Here is a 23,810-nt window from a genome sequence, read left to right as displayed (position 1 = left end):
AAAATTTCTTTTTCATTTTACTACAATTTAAATGCAGAGTCCTTTCTTCCCTACACTTTAAAAACAGCAAATATAATTATGCAGATCTTTTTAGGACAAAAGGTCTTTAATACATCTAAGGTATAGGATAAGTGATTACTTCTTGTATTCTAAAAAGAAACAGAGAATGGGCAAGATGAACATGGAATTACTCAACCATTAGAAAGTAATACAACAAAACAGTCCTCTAGAGGAGCCTTTAAAAAATGTGATGTATGAATGAAATCGCTCCAACTACTCTAAATCTGAGTTTTACAGTGATGATTATAAGTTTATAGAAATAGTATAGTAATATTCTCATGAAGAAAATTTGTACAGAAAGTGCAATATTCTTTTAGGTTAATAACCTTGATTTAAAAAATTTCAGACCATACATAAAGTCATCTTATTTTACTAAAAATTAAGAGCTAAACACTGCATGGCAAACATCTCATTAGCCATGAGATGAGCTTTGGCTAAGGCATCTCACTTGTCACTAGGTGGCAGGATTTCACTTTAATTGTCTAAATTGACAATTTTACACTAGTGAAACACTGAAAAATTTTGACCTGGATCCAAAAATTGAATAAAAATAGTTCATTTGTGAAATTAAAAAAAAAAATAAATCCCAAGAATGAGTAAATATAACATAACAAATAAAATATATATTTTTTTTCTGGTTTACAGTCTGAAAGCAATTGCATATTTAACCAGGTCTAAAGTAAACTCTGCTCTTTGTGGTTAACAAATGATAAATCTTAGAATTGTTCAGGGCACAAATTTTGTCTAGAGTCTAAAATCTGACAGTATGATGTGGGTGTGAGTATTCAGGGTAAAGTACATGTAAATGGTGATTGAATCATGTTTCTGAAATTCTTTTCTTCAATGATTTTACTCTGCCAAGGTGCTTCAGTCTCTACTCTGTGTATGTTGCCCGGAAGGCAGGAAATAGGTATTTGACAGCAGAAAATGACTAGAGCAAGACACAGGTTTTACCATGTTAACAGACAGCAGTGTGACCAAAAACATGTCTACAGAGTTCAGACCCCACATTCATTTTAGCGAATCAGACCAAAGTGTGTGCTACTTTGGCATTGTATTTCAGATGGCTGAGAGCAGATCATGAGGCTGTGTCTGCATTTGTGTATGATAAACACACACTGAAAAAGAAGTGTAGGTCCTGTAGGGATACACAGCTGAAAACAGCTGTTGGTACTTCAGTACAAAAGTGAACTGAAGATGTACAAAAAGAGTATTTTTTTATTTATCAGGATTATCAAATACAGTATATATCAAACACAGGTTTTCACTCCAAACAGTAGCACATCATGCCTGCTCATTTTTGTTGAAGAGCAACCGGAAATAAATCAATAAACAGAAAGAGAGACTCATGGATCGAATAAGGGCATATATCTTATTCTCAGCATGCAAACAACCTCATAGTTACATGCTTCAGAGCTACACAAATTACTGGACAGCACCATTTTCCGGCCATGCAAAAGCATTTACACTAGGACACGGCTGGGCTCCCCTCCGTTCCCTGGCATCTTTTTCCCAGTTTTCCCATTCCGATTTGCCTTGTGACATCTTACATTTGCTTAGATGTAAGTGAATGCATAACAAGATTTGTGCATGCAGGTTATGTAGGTATGCATTTTTGTTGTTTTTATTGTTCCCTAAATGTGTTCAGTAATAACATAATTGTGTAAGCAAGATAATTTTCTGATTAGGAAGGAGAGTAGAAATATAATTTTCTTCTGCAATAACTGAGTGGTTTTGAAAAATATTTTATCACATTTCATTTGTAGAAATATTGAGATATGCATTATTTTGGTATGACAGAAATTAAATAAAGAGTCACACTATTTTTAAAACCCCTTCAAACCATTGATTCAGTTATAAAATCAAGCCCGTAATTATGCAGATGACTAGGACAGATGCAGAAAGCTTACAAAACTGTTAGTAGTCAAGACAGCAAGCAAAAAGAGGGGGACAAGAGAGTGAAACTAGTTGTTTAAGTATTTTTAACTCAGTCAAAAACCTAAAAAAAGTATATGAGGCACCTTTTTGCTGCCGGCCTTTGGAAAGGTGTACGATTTGAGTCTTGAGATAATTCCACCTCCTGCCCAACTCTAGAAACCACAATGTCAAAGAGGAACAGTAAATGTGTCATGAAAATAGCTAAAGGTATTTCACAGAACAAAAACACTCTAAAAGAAAAAAAAAAAAAACACTCTAAAAGAACAAAACACTCCCAAACTCTCTGTTGCATGCGCCTGCAAGCACACATATGATGCATCAAACAAATGTAGTAGAGGAAATCTTAGTACTAAATTTTATTTCATCTATATTACTGTCAAATTATCCTGAACCTGTAACTTAAATATCTTAAGGCAATTTTTAAATTCAAATGCACTGCCTTTCTTCCAGATCTTTACTTATAGTGTAGGTTGTATGTTTCTCCTGTCTCTGTCACTGAACTTTTGTCCCCCCTCCCCCTACCCCCAAACATATCTAGAAATCAGTGGATAACTTTTGTGTCTGGAAGTATGAATAATGTATCAAGCAAAATTTGAAGCACACTTTGGCCATACAACAAACAATGTAGCTGTTAAAGCAGAAAGTACACAAAGTAATATTAATTTCAAAAAAAAGGAACAGCCTTTACATATTACGTGTATGCTTATGTTGCTTGTGAAGACACCTTTAAAAGATGTGCAAATATATTTTACAAGAGCACATTAACTCAATTAATTAAAAGTTACAAATTAGCATTTCTAGTGGTCACTGAGAGATCATACCTGACTATTAAAAACTGAGATGAAGCACTTATTGCTCAAACATTTAGACTGATACTGAGGCTAAAACAATAATCTGAGCCACATTCTCAGTCACTTTAAACAGCTTTTGAACTCAGATGTTCTGAACATTTTAATAGCTTGTTTGGACTTATTTTCTGAAAAGACATCTTTTTTAATTGATAGAATTAGTATATTTTCTAGTTTTCTTTTTAAAGAAAATGTCTGATTTCACATTAAAAAGATGTCTTCTGTTTCAAGGCACCAAAGGTAGCCACGTGGTCCCTGCTGCTGTTGGAAAAACAGAACCCTTTTTGACACTTGACATTCTTCATAGCTACGATACATAAAAATTCAGTATACTGCATATTGAAAAAGGTCACCGAGTCAGTTATTTTCTTTTAGTTCATGAAATTTTCATTCCATATTGGGAATAAATGAAACCTGAAGTACTACTTAGTTACAGTTCTGCAACAGATTAATTCTCTAAGAGGTCAAATGCTCCTTTGCACAAGCTGAACATGGTTCTCATTATACTTTTTCAACAAGAGTATCTCCCAGCACTTGAGAAAGCAACCCCCTGTAGTGATGGTAATACTGCTTAACTCACATTTTGTTTACAATTTGTATTAGACCTACAAATGCACATTGAGATGAATTCTTCATTAGGCATGGCAACTAGTTACATTTAGGCTACACTCTTAAAGTTTAGGTCTATTTTTACCAGCTGAAACACTGTGACTAAACAAAATACTGAGAAAGGTTGAGAAGAAACTGGGAAATGGCCAGAATTTGGCAGTTTCACTATAATGTCATCAGCTGGAGAACTGAACTAAAGACTCATTTCAAATGCTCCTCTGTTGGTTTAAATATATATTGGGATGGAATAGATTTCAGGGAGGAAAAAGTAATTTAAAAAATGGACGGAGTCAAAATCACCTTAAACCTAGCCATGGTGAAAGGCAAGAAGCATCCCAGCTCATTCATGTTCTGGCAGAAGCAAGAACAAGCAACTCTCCATATTCTGCATGAAAAATTATCTTCAGTACAGACATTTAGCATAAAGTTCTTCTTTTGCAGAGGAAGCATATCAGTATGACTAAAAATGGAGATGTCTATATTATAATAAACTTAAGCATTTTGTTACTCCAAATTTGTCCATGGAACAATAGCAAATACTAGACAAATCTACATCAGGGATGTAGATTTACATCCCTGATAGAAAATTTACTCCAAGCCCTTATATAACCAACAGTTTACAGATAAACCATTTGGGCAGTCTGCCTTACATATCATCCACCAGGTCTTTCTACATTTCATGCACCTTCTTAAATTGAAAACAAATTCAGATTGGACATGCCATTCCACTAATACTTTGGAATAGCACCACTGTACTTTAGACTGTAATATATATAAAAAGGAAAAAAATATTAAAAAATTGGTCTGGATGGGAGCATCAGTATTAGATTGTTGCTGAGAACCGGCCATTATGTTTTGTTCCTCTGCTTTCTCTCTTCTGGTTCTTTATTATAATTAATTCTTTTTCACAAGTCATGATCATTCCTGTTGCCTTGCTTTGGATTTTCTCCTGCTGGACAACATTCTTCAGTGCAGTGTCAAAAACTGGTGAAAGTCTTTCAGCTGAGACCTTGCCAGTGCTGAACAAGCTGGGAACACATTGGTGTTTCCTTTTTACTCCACCAGCATGGTGGTTGCTCATCCTTGTTCCCATTCTGATTCATTGCAGGTATAACATCCTCTGAAAAGCTGTGTCTGCTCACTATTCGGTGATTTATATCTGATTACCAAAAGTGCAATATCTTGCACTAGTTTCTACTGAGCCTTATCCCTCTTTTTTTCCCAGGACATTTCTCAAATTCATTACACTTATTTTGATACCAAATTTAAAAATTCATTATTCCAATATACATATTTTGGCAATGTTTTTCATAAATAAAAAAACCTGTGCAGAATACTAGAAATATTGGAAACTCCTAAGTGTTAATTATCATAGTGTAAATAATATGAAGATAGATTGCACATCTTTCACATAGGATTGTATTTGTAGTATGTATGGTTGTGATTGTATTCCTTCTCCTCAGTCTGGTTTGTTTTTGTGTAATCTGAATAATTGTATTTCAGGCATATTACAAATCTTCATGAGTTACTGTTTTTGCACAAAAATATTAATGTGCGAAAACCTAGGAATATTCAGTGAAGTCTTTGAGTTCCGTAAGCAATAATAGTTATTTAAAATTTTCCATTTCTGTGTTTTATATTACAAGAAAGTAATTTAGCAAGCTCATTTTTAAAAAGTCCCAAAGAAAGCACAAAATTCAGATTTCAGTTTTAAGAAGTTAAAAATGTCAAATATATTGAAGCTTAAAACAATGTTTTAGTAGAATATTTGCAAAATATACACTCTCACTTAGCTGTGGTGACTTTCTTTTTAGTTACCATGACAAGTCTTAAGCACTAGCAGTTAAATTTGTACTTATACTGTGAATTTTTCTGTGGAAATCATGAAACTTAGATAGTATTACCACACTAAATGTGCTTGTCCTATCTCTGCAAATGTATGTATACCAGATGATATACATATGGTCTTGTGTGCTTAAACTTCATGGATATCCTCATAAATTACACAGATCCATGTCTCAAGGTAGTATTTTATATTTAATTATTTTAAATTTTAAAAATATTTTTATTTTTAATAATAAAGAATTCATAAATATAAAAATATTTTTAAATAAAAAGGGACTGATTTTGGTTGCTTAATTTCCAATTTTTTAAAAAGTTACCTGATTTCCAAAAGAGAAACTATGAAACTAGTTGTTCACAGGCCTGGTAGGAGTCAATGGTATTGAAATAGATGTAATTGCTTATTTGAATAATTTTTTTTCTATAATGTGGGACTGCATCAAGATAATGACCTAGATGATTAAGTTATGCTGGGAGACTAAAATTAACTACCTATTTCAGATGAAACAGGTACATTGATCAAGACAGTATTATGTGATTCTGTGGATGTATCACATCTCAGGTGGCTTCTGTAGTCAATGGCCTTTGAGAACTTAGGTAATTATAATAATAGGTGGACTTGCTTACTCTTCATGGAGTGGATGAAAGAATCAGCCCTAATGCAGTGCATAAGAAATTAAACCCTTGTGCAAAATCTGCAACTGAACAGACCAAATATGAAAATAAATTGAACTTCCATTTCTGCTTCAGTCAGCAGATTCTCAAAGTGAACAATATAAGTGATGTGGTATCTCTCCTCCTAGTGTTGATACAATCATTATAGAATATGACCACCAATGATGCATCTTGCCTATGTAAAATACTGTTTTTTCACGTACATTAAATTTATGTTCACATACATTACATGTACACAAAATTAAATTATGATTAGCACATCCAAAACACTGATGAAAGCAATACCATGACAGAATATGTTACGTTTCTTCTCAATTCACTGTTTATAACCCTAGAAAAATAGACTGGCAGATGAAATAATAACCAAGAATTAGGATTCCCAGAACAGTATGTGACTGCAATCCTACTCAAATGAATGCTATTGCTATACTACCACCTTCACTTACCTTAGGAAGTGTTCCAGAGGAAGGATGAGTATTAAAACCAAGATTATCTGCAAAAGAATCAAATGTAAAATGATACATAGAAAGGTGAGATATTAGTGTAAGAACACAGAATTTTACAGAGGGGACCAACTGTCTAGTTTTCAGATCACATTACAGTGTTTCTCTTGGACTATCTTCTTTACTTTTGTCTCATATGCAGCAGACTCTGGTACTTCCAGCCACAGAGACAAAAGTAAATGCAGAGCCTAAATGATTGAAAAGAGAAGGAAAATAATGGTGGAAAAAGCAAGTAGTGCTTCAAAAGAATGGAAAAAGTAAAAACTTTGGGGTTGGGCTTGATGATCTTGGGTGTCTTTTCCAACCTAAATGGTTCTATGATTATATTATTTTATTCTATATCCTCTCACCATGGCACTGGTATCCAGTTAGAATGACAGAAGGTGGCCTTAGAGAAAGAAAACCAGTTCTGGAAGAGCACAAGTTGGACACAGATCAGTGAAATGCATCTCTTTTCCCTTTTCAGTCAGGGCAAGATGGAGGACAACATCTCTTCAGTGTGACATGACATTAAAGAAGAAACAGGATAAAAAGCACACTGACACTTTTCCCCCACGTCCTTGTCCTCTCCCACATGTCAAGGAATGCCTCTCTGACCCCATTTTCAGTGCTGGGAGGAGCCAGTGGCTTGTTCTGCCCTCCTCCCCCAACATGGGAATTCACCTGTGGGGTACATACCTCAATGCACCCAGCCTGAATTCCTGCAGCAGCACTGCTGCAGTGCCTGCTTCAGCTTGGAGTAAAGGACCACTGGAGCAGTGCTGGGAAGACCACCTTGTTTGTGCTTGTGGTACAAGTACCACTTTGAGCAGCAAAGCACATTTCTGATCCAACACTAAATTAAACCCAACACTAATTTAGATTTGGTAACCTTAAACTGCAGGATCTACCTCCATCATGCACAGTCTGGCAGACATCACCTCATTTGAAAACGTGCAAAATCTCCACCTACCTATATGGCAAGTGGAAAAAATTCACAAAAATTTATCATAATTATCATGTCTTTTAACACATATAAAAATAATAGGAATAACTCACCATTTTCTGAGCCATGATGTGGACAAGGAATGGTAAGAACTCTTAATAACCCATCTGGTTTGTATGAATAATGCTCAACTAACTAGCAGAAAGAGAGGGGAAGGAAAAAAAAAAAGAAATAATGAGAAAAAAAGATATGAAATTATCAAGGTGGTATCATTAAATATATTACCTCTTTAGGAATGTGTGCATATGTACAATAGTCAAAATATATTACAAAATTACCTCTGTGTACAGCAGATCTTTACTGCACATGTTGTTTATTTTATTTCTATTTAGCAGGGGTGCATGTTTCTGAAGTAACCTTGTGGACAGATGTACAACGTGATCCAGAAATTGGATTTGTAAGGGTCAGGGTTCTGCTACTAAACATCTTTTTAACTCTAAGCAAATAACTTATTTTTATGTCTCTGAATTCCCATTCCCTCTCTCTCCTCTCACTTTCTCCTTTTTTTTTTCTTCTTCTTTTTATTTTTTGGACATAATTACAGTGCAAGAATTTCCCTAATATGCAATGCTTTCTTTGGACCTCAGAACTACAATGGAACATGCACAGTTAATAAATGTATAGCACCAGTAGTTGTGGCCATTTGTGCTTCTGAATTGTCCTCTCCACATAACCTTTTACAGGTTTGTCACTGCTTTTTCCATTTGGGTGTAAAGGAGAAAGTTTGTGAGTGTATGAGTTGCAGACATGTTCACAAAAACTGTATGACAGCAGAGCTGCTTTTAAATTTCCAGTGACATCAGGAAAGTAATACATAGGACATTTACAAAAATGCTAAGAATTTATATATGCAAGCAAAGATTCAAATTTTAGATCTGTGTCTCACTTTATTGATTTTAATATATTTTTAAGCAAGAGGACATAAGAGATTTCTGCAGGGATTTCAATTCCCTTAGTATTTTCAATTTACACAGTCATTTCACCAGTATTCAGTTTTAGAATCAACTATGGAAGAGTCAGCTATGGACTTCTTAATTGCTTAATCTTTACCAGGGTTCAGACATATTATGGTGGTAAATCTCAGCAAGCCATGCTTATCAGACCTGAAGGTAGAGAATTTCAAAGCTAAAGGCTGCATTTTGTGTACAACATCTTAAACCATCTTCTTTGTGCTTGCTAGAATTCTGTTGGTTGCTGCCATAAAAGACATAAGCAAAAGACTAAACCAAGCATATCCATTATTGAAAATGGTTACTTGCATATGCAAACAGACTTTCATTCTAGAGAACTGAATAATTAATCGCAGTTTTGAACTTGGCCAGGCTGCAGCATCACATTGAAAAATTATCTACAGTCACACAGCTTTCCATATTAACAGGTATTTTCTTCATGTACAGTAACCACACAATGTTGGAAAACATATGACAAATAACCTGCCAAAACCTGTTGGTTTTAGCCAAAGACTATTGTCATAAGGCAAAATAAAACAACATTGCCTTGGTCAGTTACATGGAAATGTGATGACAGATATCCCTATAATATAAATTTAACAGACCTGCCACAGGGTGTCAAATCTTTTTCCATCTGGTATGGAGAGCTTTCCTGTCTTATCTCTGTCAATACGATAGTGCAGTACTTTTCCATCATTCAGTAGGCACAGGGCATAGGAACCATTGCTGTCCCTTTCTCGGATACTGTAGAAATAAGAAAGATTTTCAGTGTTACCTTTTACCAGGAATGAACATTCTTTTTCAATCACCCGTTCCTTAAAGCTTTTGAATTAAAAACAGAACAAAATCAGCACTGAAACTTTTGAAAACGTTTTGTTAAGCCTTTCATTTATTTCTTAGTGTAAGTAATTTTCAGATAAATTGCCTAAAGTTTTTTTTTCTTCCAAAAAGGCAACAGTTAAAAAAAAAAAAAAATCAATGATGAAAGGCACTTTTAGGCAGCTACAGAACACTGTACACTGCATAAAACACTCTTTGGGCAAATATACATTTTAAAGCTTCTGCAGTACTGGCTTACCTCTCTTGTAACTTTAATTTTTAAAACAAAGAGATGACAGTAAGAACAGAAGATAAAATTCTAAAAGAATGTAATGTGAAAAGGAAAAATTTTTGTGTTTGAAATAGATTGTTGTGTGGGTGAGAATTTAAAGAAAATAATATATTTCTGTCATCATAAATTCTTATAATTTCAGGAAAGACATTAATGTTTTGTTGCAGATTTCACATAAAATTCATATGAAACTTCACATGGTATCAAAGTGTACGTATCTCATCTAAACTTTGCTGTGGAGAGATCACAGAATGTAATATAAAAACTTTGTCTTAAATTCATAGGTAGGATGATCTCCTTCCAGGAGACCATGTGGTGCCCTCTGAGATGCCTATAAAGCATGACAAAGTTTTTCTATTTGTGCTCAGGGCTAGCTGGCACTGAGACCAGAGTGTTCTGATGACTAGACCCAGAGTAGACGGGAATTTGTTACTAGGTCCATCATAGCTGGTGCAATGTTTTTGAGTTTAGAAAGAAGACCTTTTCTTTCAGCAGAGTGTTCATGCTCACTTAAAACTGACAGTGTGACAGCAATAGTTAGAATAAAATTTTCTGGCTTTGTTTCTTTTATTTTAATGAAAAGCCTGGCTTCTGGAGCACTAAAACATTTCATTTTCTGGCATGCACAGAAATCTACTTACTCTCCCTCGAATTTTTGAACACCCTTGAAAAGAAATATAGCAGTAAATTTTTACTAAGGTATTAAGAAGCTTTGCTGGTGCAACACTGGTACCTGCTGTTATAGCTCAGGAGATTGCAGAGTCAAGTATTAAATTATTCTCCTCAGCTGGCTCTCTCAAGGCTGAAGTAAAACTGTTCTGTCTGAATTACTTATGCACCTTTTTCTTTCAAGTAGAGTGATTCTTGTTGCCTAAGATGTGAACAGGACACTGGCTAAAAGAAAAGGGAAGTAGGGTCTGTTTTTTGTTTTCTGAAACCAAAGTAACTTGTGTAACTTTCTAAAGCAAATTGAAATACATTGTGGTTTTTTCATGGCATGTAGGTGTTTTCTTAGCATACTGATTTCCTGTGCTGACTGACCAGTGAAGAGCAACAGGCTCTGCTAAAATCAAGAGTGACTTTTACTTTGTCTTCTGACCTGCTCTAAGGAAATAAAGCTGAGAAAAATATTTTCAGAATAGAGGGCATTATTTCTAAAACACAAACAAATGGCATTTCATTATAATCAGGCTTCTGTTCAGAATAAAGCACAAATAAGATTATGAAAATGCAGTGGACTGTTTCTTAGTAACAAATAGCCCTCATGTTTCACAGGAAGAAATGGAAGCTCCAATACAATTCAGTTCTACTGAAACTGGTTCTCATTTGCAAGAGAGGCATTGAAAACATTTCTTGAGAGCACAGGCACCCATGGGAGGGGAGAGAGCTGATTTCTGAAGACCACGGCACAGACCCACCCAACCAGCTCTATCACTCTTCAGTGGATAGATGGATTTAGGTGGAGTTCCAGATTATAAGGTTGTAATTGCATTCCAGAGCTTTTCCTTCCCCTAACCCAACAGCTACACAGCTCTGGAACCATCTGCAGTTCACAGTCATGACAACTTCCATCAGACAGCTCTATCACTGTGTATCCTAGAAACACCTCCATCCTAACACATGATTAATCAGGGTCCAGGGGGAGCCTTGTTCCCTTAGGATTATGGAGCAGCTGGGTTTTAAACTGTAGTCAGCCAACTTCAGCATAAGCTAGACCCCTACAAAAGACAAGATCAGGAAGTACACTACCTGGATCCCCACAAAACATGAAACCAGAAAATACCACTATCTTTCCAAATATGTCTGAAAAGCAGAAGTATTGAGTGCTTTGAATTGACAGCCTAAGTCTTAGTTTTGGCAAATAGAACCTTACTGGGTGACATGCCTTGCCCCAAGCCACATTTCACATAATTTTGGTTTTGCAGACTGTGGAAATGGCTGTCTAGGTTAGGCTAAGCCTCCAGAACTGCAGCTGGGTAACAGTATCCCATTCTATGTCAGCAGTTGCTGTAAAAAATACAATGAAAGGTAAATGCTTTTCAAACTAAAAGGTTGTAAACTGAAACCTCTTTGAATGAAAATAGAAGTTTCACGTCTTCTTGATGGTGCTGCCCTGTGTTATCCTTCACATCAGACCTGGGAGCTCTCTCTATATAAGGAACTTTCCTTGTACGAAAAGTAATTGTTACCGCTGAAGATGAATAGATCACACGCACACAGGTTGAGGTGTGGTGGAAAGAAGAGCAGAGTTTATTTTTCCTCCCAGGATTTATAGGCTTCTTACCATGGCCAGGGATTGGATGGTCAGGATAACACTTTCCCACTACACTGGCCATGAGAGATGCCCATCACAAGAAGTGTAACAGAAAGAATGTACACATATTTATGTTTACAGTTACTGTCCTGGGAAAGTCCTTAGAAAACTATGTTAGCAAGCTCAGAAGCTGAGTTTTCAGGGTGACAAGTAATGGTTTTCAGAACGTTGAAGAAAAAAGACAAAATTCCAAATGAACTCTGCTCTGAAATTAAACACAGTATTTACTGTTCTTCAATAAAAACTTCTAAAAAAAATCTTAACTTTAAAATTTTGGCAAGGAAGGAAGCCAGCAGTGAGGTATCACCTGGTCTTCCATTTCATGCTATTGCAGAGAATCACAAATGTACAGAAGAAAAACATAAAGAAAATAAAAACCTGTAAATAATCAACGCTATCATTTCATCCACCGAGATAAATCAGAAATATGAACAACTTCATTGAGAGCAGATTTGAATACATAGCTATATTAGAAAAGTGTCAAGGTATGTGGATTTTTTATGACATACATTTTTAAAGCAGCAGAATAAGGAATGTAGAAATTAAAACTGTTACCTGATACAACGCAGAGAATATTTAGGTATTGATTTTCTATTTCATGCAATACATGCTTGAGTATATTTTGTGGTTTGGGGAGTACAACCTAGATAGTAACCAATAACAATTTGGAGCATTATTACAGACAATGTAAATAGCTATCCATTCCTTCCTTTGGAATTTTCATTTGGAAGCAAAAAGAGCAATGTCTCAATATTTTCTGTTTCCATCTGAAAACCCAAATGATCCCTCTCTTTCTAAAGAAAAATATCCCTGAGGGTCAAAGAAATAAATTGCTATTACAACATGCCTCATTGACTGTCTATAAAAAACAGAAGTTGCAGCATTCTGCAGTGGAGAATTATGAAGAAAATAAGCACGTAAAATTCTTGCTTTAGGAATGATGTGACATTATTCTTGCTCCCGAATCCCAAAACATGCTAAATTTTATCCTCGGTATTGCTTTGCCTTCTCAATTACAGCTTTGTTGATGCCAGCGATATTGACATTCCCCACTGCTGATGGAGCTCCAGCCATTCCCTGCTTGTCTTGCCCTCATGACCATCTCTCTGGTGATGCTATTAACAACATGGCTACTCATTATCACTTCAAAGATCTGCTGCACATTGCATATGCTCCAAGTTTGAGGGTAATAAGAAATGAACTTGGTGCCATCTGTACAAGAGTTATAGAAAGGGCAAAACAGATTGACTGCTGTCTTCATTTGCATCATTTCTTCTCCCCTGTTCACAAACACATCCAAAGCTGTTTCGGAAATGTCAGAACACCACAGAATTTAGGAGATATCTCAGCTTCACACTATTGCTATCTGCGATGAAACCCAAAAATTCATCTCCTGGTGAGTCTGCTGCACAGTTGCAAAATGCTTTTTGAGAAGGATTGCATCACATTAATCTATATGATTTTGGTTTTTGGCAGCAAAATACACCAAACCCCTCTGCAGTAAAACTGCACCTGAAATAGGGGATCCTCTTAGTACAACTGTCTCAGTTAGATCACAGTTTTTCTTCACACCTCAGACCCACTCTGCTGCTGAACCACCCAGTGTGGAACCCGTCTTGAGAAGCCACAGCCCTGCCACACTGGCCTGCAAGGGACACCTAACACATACCTAACTGAAGATCAGTAAACTGCTCTCCCAGAGAGTCCTGAGTATCATCCAGCCTGCTGTGGAGAGGAAGACAGCACCTCCAGAAACACAGTTCATTGTCTGTATATTATAATTTATCTTGAAAAATGTTTATGGTCATCTAATCTGCTTGGCACTTTGAAGAAGAACTTCATCATTAATTAATATTTCTGAATTAAAGTCACATTTAATAGGATTGTTTTCATTTGCTATGATGTCAGCAATGTCCTGTTTCTTCTATGGATACAAACTTAATACTGGGAGAATTATCTAAAGAGTTCTCTACAAGGTCAGAAAAATTACCTAGCTCAGAATGTGGTCTGGTAGCATCAAACTCCTAGAAGAAGGTAGCAACATTAGTGTAAATTAATATTTACTAGTATAGCACTAGCAGTAGTGCTACGTAAACCAGAAACAGAAATTTTTGGTCAGACAAGAAAACTCTTACAGACAACTGCACTTCAAACATTATTATTTTGAAATATTGCTACTAGTATTAACTATTGTGATATGTAAGGGACAGTTAGTTTCTAGTTGTCATGGATTGTCACGATGTGGCATATTGCTGTGACTCATTATAATTGTCTCAATTAGATTTGTCCTCTAATATTCTCATTATGTGCTGAAGACACTCATATGACACTAAAATAGTTTTCTACTTTCCATTTACACAACTGATCATATTTTATATGACTAAATACATCTATAAACAGATGTAAAAAGATTATATAGATGAAACTGCTAATTTGCAATGCCTTCACTCACAATTTCTCTAATATTGATTTTTTAAGTTTAACAGTGTTTCAGAATATTCTTTATCCTCCTCCAACTTTAGAACTTCTGGTTTTTAACACATATGCAAGATCACATGCTTGTATAACTTAAATGGTCATTACTGATGGTAAGATATGACAACCCCTACCACATACCAGATGTGTTTCATATGTGAAACTACAGAGAAAACTGCTGTTTGCTTCTAGCAAAGTTATAATTTATATTTCAACTCTTCCACACATGCATACATAAACTCACATAGATATCAACAATATTATAAATATTTAATGACACATGATTAATCAAAATACTATTACAATATTAATAAAATTATTGCCAATATTAATAGATTGATCTATGATCAGCGTTCCCTACCAGGCAAAATGTAATAAACCCCAGAAGTGTTGTCAAGAACCATCATTCAATATAGAATGTAAAATAGTGTTAGTCAAGTGGGGCTTCAGACATAAAGTTCTCTATTTTCAGTTTCTTTTCAGATAATTTTAGGGATCTTTTACTTCTATTCCATTATTATTTTTCCCTGCAAAGTTTGTGACTAGAATGGCAATCTTACATTCTTCACAGAAGAGTAGAAACTACTTCCCACTTCATGTCATTTTATGACATGGTTTCTGAGTTTGGGGTTGGAAACAAACTCTCTAGCATCCATAGATGCATACTTTACTAACTTTTAAGCCATTAAAAAGACTTTAAAAATGGCATTAAAAATTCCCTGGTAAAACATCCACACTTAGTTCAGAATTTTTCCTTGGATGCATTGTACTGTTATTTTTACGGTGATATTCATGATATCTTGAAGTGCAGTCAGGAAGCTTTTCTACTATTTCCATATTTAAACCATTAAAAATAATTGATAATCTTGTATTGCTGCAAAGCAGTGCTAAAGAAATCGATATGTTAGTTGTGTTATTACACAGACTGCTGTACTGGATTTTGTTTCAAGGTAGGTAGGTCAGATGGATAGCAAACTTCTGGTATAATGAAGTTTTGGAGACCCTTGTTAAAAATATACAAAAATATTCTAGCCTTCTAATATTTCTTTTTTTCTCCAAAATAAACAATATGGTTTTTGCCACATACAAGTATCCACTTGTGGACTTGTTAAATAGTCTCAGAATACCTAATCTCTTCAAAAATCTAGCTGCTCTCTTTGTTCCCGGGTTCCATTTCCTACCTCAAACACCACAAAAAAAAGCAAACACTTCCTAGAGATTAAATGTTTGAACGATTTACCTTTCAGTCAGCTATTGGGCTTGATTATCTCAACCAGTGTTAGAAAAATACTGATTCACAGTCACAACTTCAAAACCTTCAATCCACAGATGTACAGAATATTCTGACAAGCAATGCTGCTGGGTAAGTAAAACTATGTCATGCCTGTGTCTGAAATGTAAAACAATGAACCACTCTCACGCTGAACAGTTTTGCTGCTCCTGCTTCAGTTAGCCAGAAATGAGTGGTTTATTTCTCAACACTTGCTGAGCAAGCCCATGTTAGGCAACCCACTGCAGAAAGCAATAAACCCCTCTGAATTAGACAGATCTTCTGTTATTCATGATGAACCTCTAAGTCTATGAGTGTGAGACGTAGAACAGCTCAGGAATGTAAAATAACAGATTTCAACACATGAACAATACATTATTTCTCTTCTTGCACTGGCTACTGAACAATGTGGTACATGAAGTTCTCTCCCTGTGTCTTCCCTGAGACCGTAGGAGCAAATGGCAGCTGAGTGGTTACTACACCCTAAAATGGCCAGATAGGAAGTCTGATAGCAAGAACAATTAATACATCAGAAAACATCCTACAGATGCAGAAACAGTCTGATCCTTAATAAGAGGGACCCAAGATCAACACACTTACAGTTCATATTACTTAAGTTCCTGTGGCAGTTCTCATGGTTTAAACAGAGCCTTAAAATTAGCCTTAAAATTCTCTCCTCTATGGGAGAATATGATATCTCCACAATATGAAAGCAGCCACCTGAGTTCCATCAAAACTGTGTAAAATATGGATCCACTGACATAACCACTCCTGTGGAAGAAGGTCTGAATGCTCCCCTACAACTCACTGAGCATGTCACTCCAAACAGCATCACATATGCCTCCTAGGCCATCTTTAAGGAACACAGGAAAATTCTGGGAAAATATTTCCAGTCAAAGCAGTAAGAATTCTTAAAGAAGATTAAAAAGATACCAGTGTTTATAATAGAGGCTGAAAATGTCAAGTCTCTTAAAAATTTTACTCCCGTACTCCAAAACCTATCCCTGCTGTTAAGAATTTCTAAGTAATGGATCCTTTTATTTGAAGAAAAGCTAGTTTCCTTCCCCTAGTCCCCCCCTCCCTGCCTTGTCCCAAAAAGAAGTACTTTGGCCACAGAGAACCCAACATGTGCCTGAGGCAAACTGGAAAAACTGCCAGTTTTAATATATGATCAGCATCATGACTCAGCTGATACAAAGGTGGTTTGGTAAAGGTGTTAAAACAGGAAGCAAAAGGCAATATATTTTTAGATGTAAAATTGTCATTAAAAGGAAAGATTGCTTTTTGTTCCAACTACTAGACCTTGTGTCTAAAAAGTAGCAGAAGAAACTAGCAAACTCACAGGGGAAGAAAAAGGAAAGGCTGTGTGGTGATGCTGGGCTGGTAATCTCTAACAGCAAATAGTTCATCAAATCCTATAAACTCTTACTCAGGGGAAAGAAAGATATGGATCCACAAATTTTTTGTAACTTTTGTAACAGGTTTTTTTTTTTACTACGAGTATAACAAAATCAGTAACAAGTTTATTAGAATGTTTTTTCACACATGGCATCAAAGGCAACTGGGTAAATGCCCTTCCAGATGTGACCCCTATCAATAGGGAATATGAGGCTGAAAATAGGCCTGGATGGCTACTTGGGTGAGAGTGGCTATGAAGCAAAAAGAATTCAAGGACCAAGAGAAGAAAAGAGAGTTCAAGGAATGAGATGTCACTGCAGTCAAAGTGTTTGTGCTTAAGACCTCACAGGAATTCACTCTACTGGGAATAGGATTTAAAGGAGTTACTCGTCCCTGTCAACTAAGGCTGGAACATGGAAATATGCAAGGGTTGCATTCATGTCAGCAACTAGAATGGCACAATTACAGAAAATCAGTAAAGTGAAAGAGTTGGTACTGAAGAAACATATCCTTCCTGTACTTGTTTGTGGGGTTTCACTCTGGACTACCTCTAAAAAAGCCAAAGAAGGCTGAGTGCTAAAGAAAACTACATAGATAGGTAATGAAATTTCCGTCAGAAGTTATACAGCTCTAAGTGATCCTTACTTGGCCATGACTCTTAAACCTGATTTTTTCTCCTTATATAAATATTTTCTGGGTGGTGGGGTGGGAACAACAAGAGATACCTCTGTTAAAACACCAATATTTTTCAAATGAGGACTCTCAAAAAAAACCAAACCCTGTCTCTAGTCCTCACAAAATGATGATTGTCAGTCACCATCCCCTAATGACACATATTTGCTCAGAAAATATAAGATCATTATGCTGGGTAAATTCAGAGGGTAAGCAGCAGATACAAAATAGTGCTGTCAAGGTAGAAGTGATTCATTCTGTTGCTTAACTACAAAACAAAGCTCTGCCCCTGTCCCTGGGAGACTTGACAGATAATGATCCCAACAGCTGCTAATATGGGTAGTATGTCTCTAATTGTACCAGTTTAATAAGCCTGTGTATTGGGTGCAAGTGGTCAGGTTTTGACAGTCAGGCTGCAAAGGCCAGGGGATGCTATGGGCTGTCCAGGACTGGTTCCAGCAAGCCCTAGCAGACACCCCGGCAGGTGTTCAGGCTTTTGTTACAGTTTTCCATCTTTAGTTAAGTGAGGGACTTGCTTAGGTCAGGAAGCTTCATGTTGTGTAAATTGTGCTGAACTGGGTGCCCTCACTGTGGATGAGCCACATTTTAGGGCACAGTCTCATTTGGGATTTATTCAAAAGAGTGTACAGTAACTCTGAAGGCAAGCAGCAGTACACAGAAAAATAAACTCACAGAAATTTTCCATTGCTTCTTGACCCAATGAGGATACGGTGTTCTGACTCCTCCCGAGAGATCCTCCCATGGAACCATGGCATCTTCTCATGGGCTGTAGTGGCAATCAGCTTCTCCAGCTGAGGCTTCTGACTAATGATAGCTTGTTCAAGAGCATGCCCCTAGAGAACAGTGAAAACAGAGCGAAACAGTCAAACTATCTTCTGCAATAATAAGATGACAGGTAGACTCCCAGTCTTTTGGGACTTTGGTTTTGGGACATCCAAAATCTGCATATATTTGTTGTGTGTGAAGGCATGGTTGCCATAAAAATTTTAAACCAGAAACTAATATATGGTAATCTGAACATCAGACACAAAACTACGGTTCTCCCTTTACCTCTGAGAAAAAGAAGGAAAATTAACCATGGATTAAAGAAGGATAAATAAAACCATGGATATATCAGTATTTAAACTTAAAATAAAGTCATATTATTATGCTAATGAGACATAGCTAAGTAGAGTTAGTGTCAGTCTGAGATTTCAAACATACCTCAAAATTACATATCCTGTGGCAGTGTACTAAAATAAACTCAATGTGCTTTGCACTGTTGCAGCATGTCTGTGTCAAAGACATCAATGCAAATTTTCCCAGACAGAACAGTCCCCATTATAGAGTAGCTTATTTCGAGTAATATTAACTTAGACATTTCTAACCTTGTCTACTACCTACCACTTCTAAATTGGGCCCAGAATCTGAGGGCAACCCCCACTGGTTTCACCAGTGTTTAACCAGAGTTCATCAACTTCCCTCTAGATTGAGTTCAGACTCATCTGAAAAGACACTGTAAACCTCAGCAGTTACAGAAAATATTGTATAAGTTTTGGGCTTTCCCAGTTTGGGGGTTGCTCCACATATTTTAAAGAGCCGAATTCATAGGGTTACTTGCTAGCACTGAAAGGGATTAGAAACCCAATGTAACTTCATGAGTTCATAAAGGTAACTCATGTCATCTCAAGGTGAAATAATATTCCTTTTGCAGCCTCCCACACTGGTTTTTCCATGCTAAGACTGGCTTCTTCATAGTCATTCTCAGGAAAAAAATGCAACATCTTGTCCTCCACATGGAAAATTCCTGCTTGATCCCTGCAGCACTGAAGATATATAGGCAGTGCTCTGCAGCGTAGAAACTGTTCTTTCGCAGGAACAATTTCTGTTTTGGACATAACCTAAATTAGCATCAGAGAAATAAGGCCAACTAAGAGACTAGGATGTAAAACAAGCCATCATGTCACCATGCCTCTGTGCATATCAATCCATAAATAAACAGAATTAAAACCAATGAGACAAACCATTTCTGTATCTTGTTCATTACAAGTACTAATCTTTGGTCCAAATCTGATGACATACATTAGTGCAGAGGTAGATAAAATTGTGCTAGCCCAGGACATTGTAGAAATTCTAAGGGTTTAAATTTCAGGGTAACTACACATCGCCAAGTTACTGCATGTACTGGGGAGGAAAAAACCCTCACTGCTAAAACTCAAACAGTATGATTTCATTGTGAAAAAATACTACCTAGCAGCAGCTGGAAACAAACACAGCGGTCTCTTTCTCCTAGCTCAAAGATTAATTTATGGTGAGATCAGTCTGATTTTACCTGCAAATTCCAAGTTTGCTTGACATACTCTCTGATGAGGTTCTCTTTCAAATCTTCAAAGGGTCCTGTTTTGGGTTCAACACCTGGTGGCCGGTTGAAAGGTTTTCTCAGAAGACAGATAAGGCCGTCTGCTTCCCCTGAGTGATAGTTAATGAGTTCAGCAGGACTGGCATGCGACTTGCCTCCTGCAATAGCATATGAGCCACTCAGCTCCCTCTCAATTGTATAGTGGTGAACCTTCCTCCCATGGGCCAAGGATAGGGCAAAGCCCCCCAGGTAATTCCGGCTTTGGCGGAGCAAGTATAGTCCATCACTTGCTCCTCCCTGCATCAGATACTCCTCGGCATCTTCACGGGTGATATTACCAAAGAAGTATGGCAAATGGTTAGCAGGGTTTGATGTGCTGGAAGCCATGTTTTTTATTTTCCAAGTAGCAGACCCAGAATACTGTCTCTGAAAATACAAAGACATAGACATGAATGTCAGTAGAGGAAAGAGGATAAACCAGTAATATGGCAGTTTACCTGCAGCATGTTTGCAGAATCACAGAATGATTTAGGCTGGAATAGACCTCTAAGATCATAGATAAACTTGAACCAATCACCACCTTGTCAACAAGATCATGGCACTGAGTGCTGTGTCCACTTGTTTCTTGAACACCTCCAGGGATGGGGACTCTGTCACTTCCCTGGGCAGGGCATTCCGATGTTTAACAACCCTTTCTGTGAAGAAATTTCTCCTGATGTCCAACCTGAACCCCCCTGGCATAGCTTGAGGTAATTTTGCTAATAAATTTGTTGGTGATACATATATTGACAATTAATTATTTTTTTTTCAAATAAAGACCCCATTTTCATTTTTATCTTGTTAGAAGTTGTCTTTCTAAATCCCAGCAGCTCCCTTTTCCTGCTCCCTTGGTTAGAAGTGGACAAAATGATCAGAAGTTCAGCTTTTGCTTCTGTTGTTGTGAAGAACATAGGAGTTAAAATATGAGTCCTTCACAATAAAATGAAGCATGATTTTAGGGAAGCCTTGAAGCAATCTGTGGAATCAGCACTGAACAGTTCAGGCTATATGGGAACAGGGTTAATACCACATTTGTCTTGTAGCTGGCCAAAGTGTGCATCCAAGTTACATGGAGAAAAGTGCAGAAGAATTTATGGATAACTATGTATGAACAGAGGGTCCATAATGCAAAGGTGTAAGCAGGAATGGGAGTCTTAATGTAGGGCCTTTTGGCACACAGCACATCAGACTGACGTGACTGCCAGCTTCCCTGGCAGTCTTGCAGCAGGCAGAGCTGTTTGTGCCTACTGCTTAATTCATATTTGACCCGTCAGAGCTGATTTGCTGTCATGTCTGCTTGTGTCAAAAAACAGTAGAGAAACACCTGTGCTATGCTGTGAATACATAAAGGGTTGATGCAGGAAGGGAAAGAGGGAGAGCAACACAAAGTGAGATCAACAAAGCTCACACTTTAGTATAAAAAACTAGACAGGCCACAGTCATGACAAACTACATGCTGTGCAAATCTTCCAGTCTTCTACTATCCCAAATAAGGGAGATATAGAAGTTGCAAAGATATTGCAACCATACAAAATAGAGCTTTGCTCATCATGTTACTTATTACTCTTGTGATCTGCAACTAAAGGTTACTGGTTTAAGTTCCCATACTAATCTACTAATGTAACTTTTGCTTGTTAATTGCAAAAAATGAAAAGTTGTAACTGAAGACACAGAAGGCAGTCCTCAGTTAGGCATCACCAAACATTTATTTTGCATGCAAAATGACCATACTGACTCTACTAAGCAAAGCTTTCTTCAAATAGAATAGATCCATTCAGTAACTTATTGCAGGGCCAGGGGACTGCTATCAGTAATACAATGCCCATTCAGAGGTCAGTTAACAGTATCGTAACCCAGGATCAGGACTGGGGTCAATATTAGTTAAGATTTTCATTGCGGTGGTAGACAGTGGGGAAAGCACAGCCCCAGCAAGTTCACAAATAATACAAAATTGTGTGGTGGCTAAAACATCACAGGGCTGTGATACCATTCAAAGGGGCCTGGAAACTCTAAGGAATTTGAATTAAAGGAATTTAATGAAGATCAACAATGGGAAACATCCTGTGGAACAGACTGCCCATTTTGGAGCATCTGCCTTCCTGGCTAGGTGGTGTCTCACACCCTTGTGATGTCACCATGGAAGGAAGGTCTGTGACCTGCTGTTTTTCAGCAGTGTCTGTCTGCCCACAGTTTGTCCAGGGCCCTTGTAGGAGCACACACAAGGCATACAGGCTCCATCAGGACTCTTGGCTTGCTCTACGAGCTTTGGCACAGGGGACAGCAGCAGGTCTGGGCACTGCACAAGGGCAGCCTCTGCCGGTGCTTCCCTTCCCCTGCCCAGTTGCACAGTGCTGGGGGTTCCACAGGAGCCTGTCCTGGGACAGTGGGTGCAAGAGTGACAGTGCATTGGTAGCAGGGAACACTCACAGAAAGTTCATCTTTTGTCCCTGACCGCCTCCCTGAGCTACTCTCTGCTGAGCTGGTGGTGACTTGGGGAAGGTATGGGGCATTAGGGCTGTGGATACACAACCTCTTCTCCCAAGCCCTCCTGGCATCCTGTCAGAGCCTACCACATGCAACATGCATCTCAGCCTGAGCACTTGGGCGGAGTGGAGGAGATCAGGGATTTCTTCCTGCTCTCCACCTCTGCCATGCCTCCCTTGTCCTTCAGCAGGGTGCAGACATAGAGGCACACACCAGCTGAGCCCCACATCTCTCTGCCCTGTCCCAGGGCAGCAGCTGCTGCTTTTAGGCCTTCAAGGAGAACCATCAGGAGGCTCTTCCATCATCTCCCATCTCCCACAGCCTTCTGATGCCACCCTTACTTTTCCACTCCTAGCACAAGGCATGCCCCATCACTCTGTATGTCTCTCTTGGCAGGACATGGCATCAGACACCTAGGAAGGCAAAGGGGAGAACAACTCTGCTCCAAGGGACAGTGCCATGGGCCAGACACCCCAGGCAGGGCTGGAGTCAGACTCTTCCTATTTATGAGATGATGAGAGGAAGAAGCCTTGTGTAGTACTGAGGAGGTTTAGATAGGATGCCAGCAAATATTTCTTCACTGAGGAGGTTATCAAGGACTGGAACAGGCTGCCCAGGGAAGTGTTTAAATCACCATCCCTGAAGGGATTTAAAGACCTATAGACTGGTGGTTAGGGACACAGTTTTGTAGTGGACTGGGTAGTCTTAGGTTTACAGTTGGACTTGATAATCTTAAGGATCTTTTCCAACCTAAATATTTCTGTGACTCTTTGATTATATTTTTCTGAAAGTCATTACAAATATGGATGTTTTGAATGTTCTAGCTCCTGTTTCCTTCACCCCTGCTTACTTGTTTCCCTCACGCACCCCCATGTAATGTTTTTATTTTTTTTACTCCACTATGCACCACACATACTGCTGCTTAGGAGGTGAGTATACATCACCCAGCTTCTAGCAAAACAGTGCTGGAAGGTAGGCTCCAAGTCTTCAATACCACTTTCAGGAATGGTGGAAGAAAACAGATTTATGACTAGGTTTTTAGTAAGAAAAGAATTTGGATGCATGACTGATCGGCACTGGCTCCTCACCAGCAATATACAATTTGGAGAAAAGGACAAAATAATCCCATAATGTGTCTCATGCCAAGAATGGTACTGCACTGCAGTGCCTGCTCAAAACACCCCAGTAATACATACTGAGCAAGTATCCAACAGAAAAATATTACCACACTCTTCATCTGTAGAAATTTATTTTCATTAATATATTTCATTAAAGTTC

At 37.6% G+C, this 23,810-nt stretch overlaps 1 protein-coding gene across 3 annotated transcripts in view; it reads right to left on the bottom strand.

Annotated features, from left to right (window-relative positions):
- The window catches only part of SYK (spleen associated tyrosine kinase), a 50,065-nt gene that overhangs the window by 12,419 nt on the left and 13,836 nt on the right, over positions 1–23,810 (bottom strand). For all 3 annotated transcript variants that reach the window (XM_015652447.3, XM_015652445.2, XM_033520508.1), the window contains 6 exons: positions 19,983–20,435; positions 18,344–18,504; positions 9,016–9,154; positions 7,514–7,595; positions 6,419–6,465; positions 2,082–2,150 (listed from right to left, as the gene is read on the bottom strand). In XM_015652447.3, the coding sequence (XP_015507933.1) occupies positions 2,082–2,150; positions 6,419–6,465; positions 7,514–7,595; positions 9,016–9,154; positions 18,344–18,504; positions 19,983–20,396 (912 nt within the window). In that variant the 5' untranslated portion in view covers positions 20,397–20,435. The remainder of the gene's footprint in view (positions 1–2,081; positions 2,151–6,418; positions 6,466–7,513; positions 7,596–9,015; positions 9,155–18,343; positions 18,505–19,982; positions 20,436–23,810) is intronic.

This window comes from Parus major, chromosome Z (assembly GCF_001522545.3).
Source record: "Parus major isolate Abel chromosome Z, Parus_major1.1, whole genome shotgun sequence".
NCBI classification, from domain to species: Eukaryota; Metazoa; Chordata; class Aves; order Passeriformes; family Paridae; genus Parus; species Parus major.
Note: the sequence above shows the minus strand (reverse complement) of the source record. Positions and strands in the feature narration are given on the sequence as shown.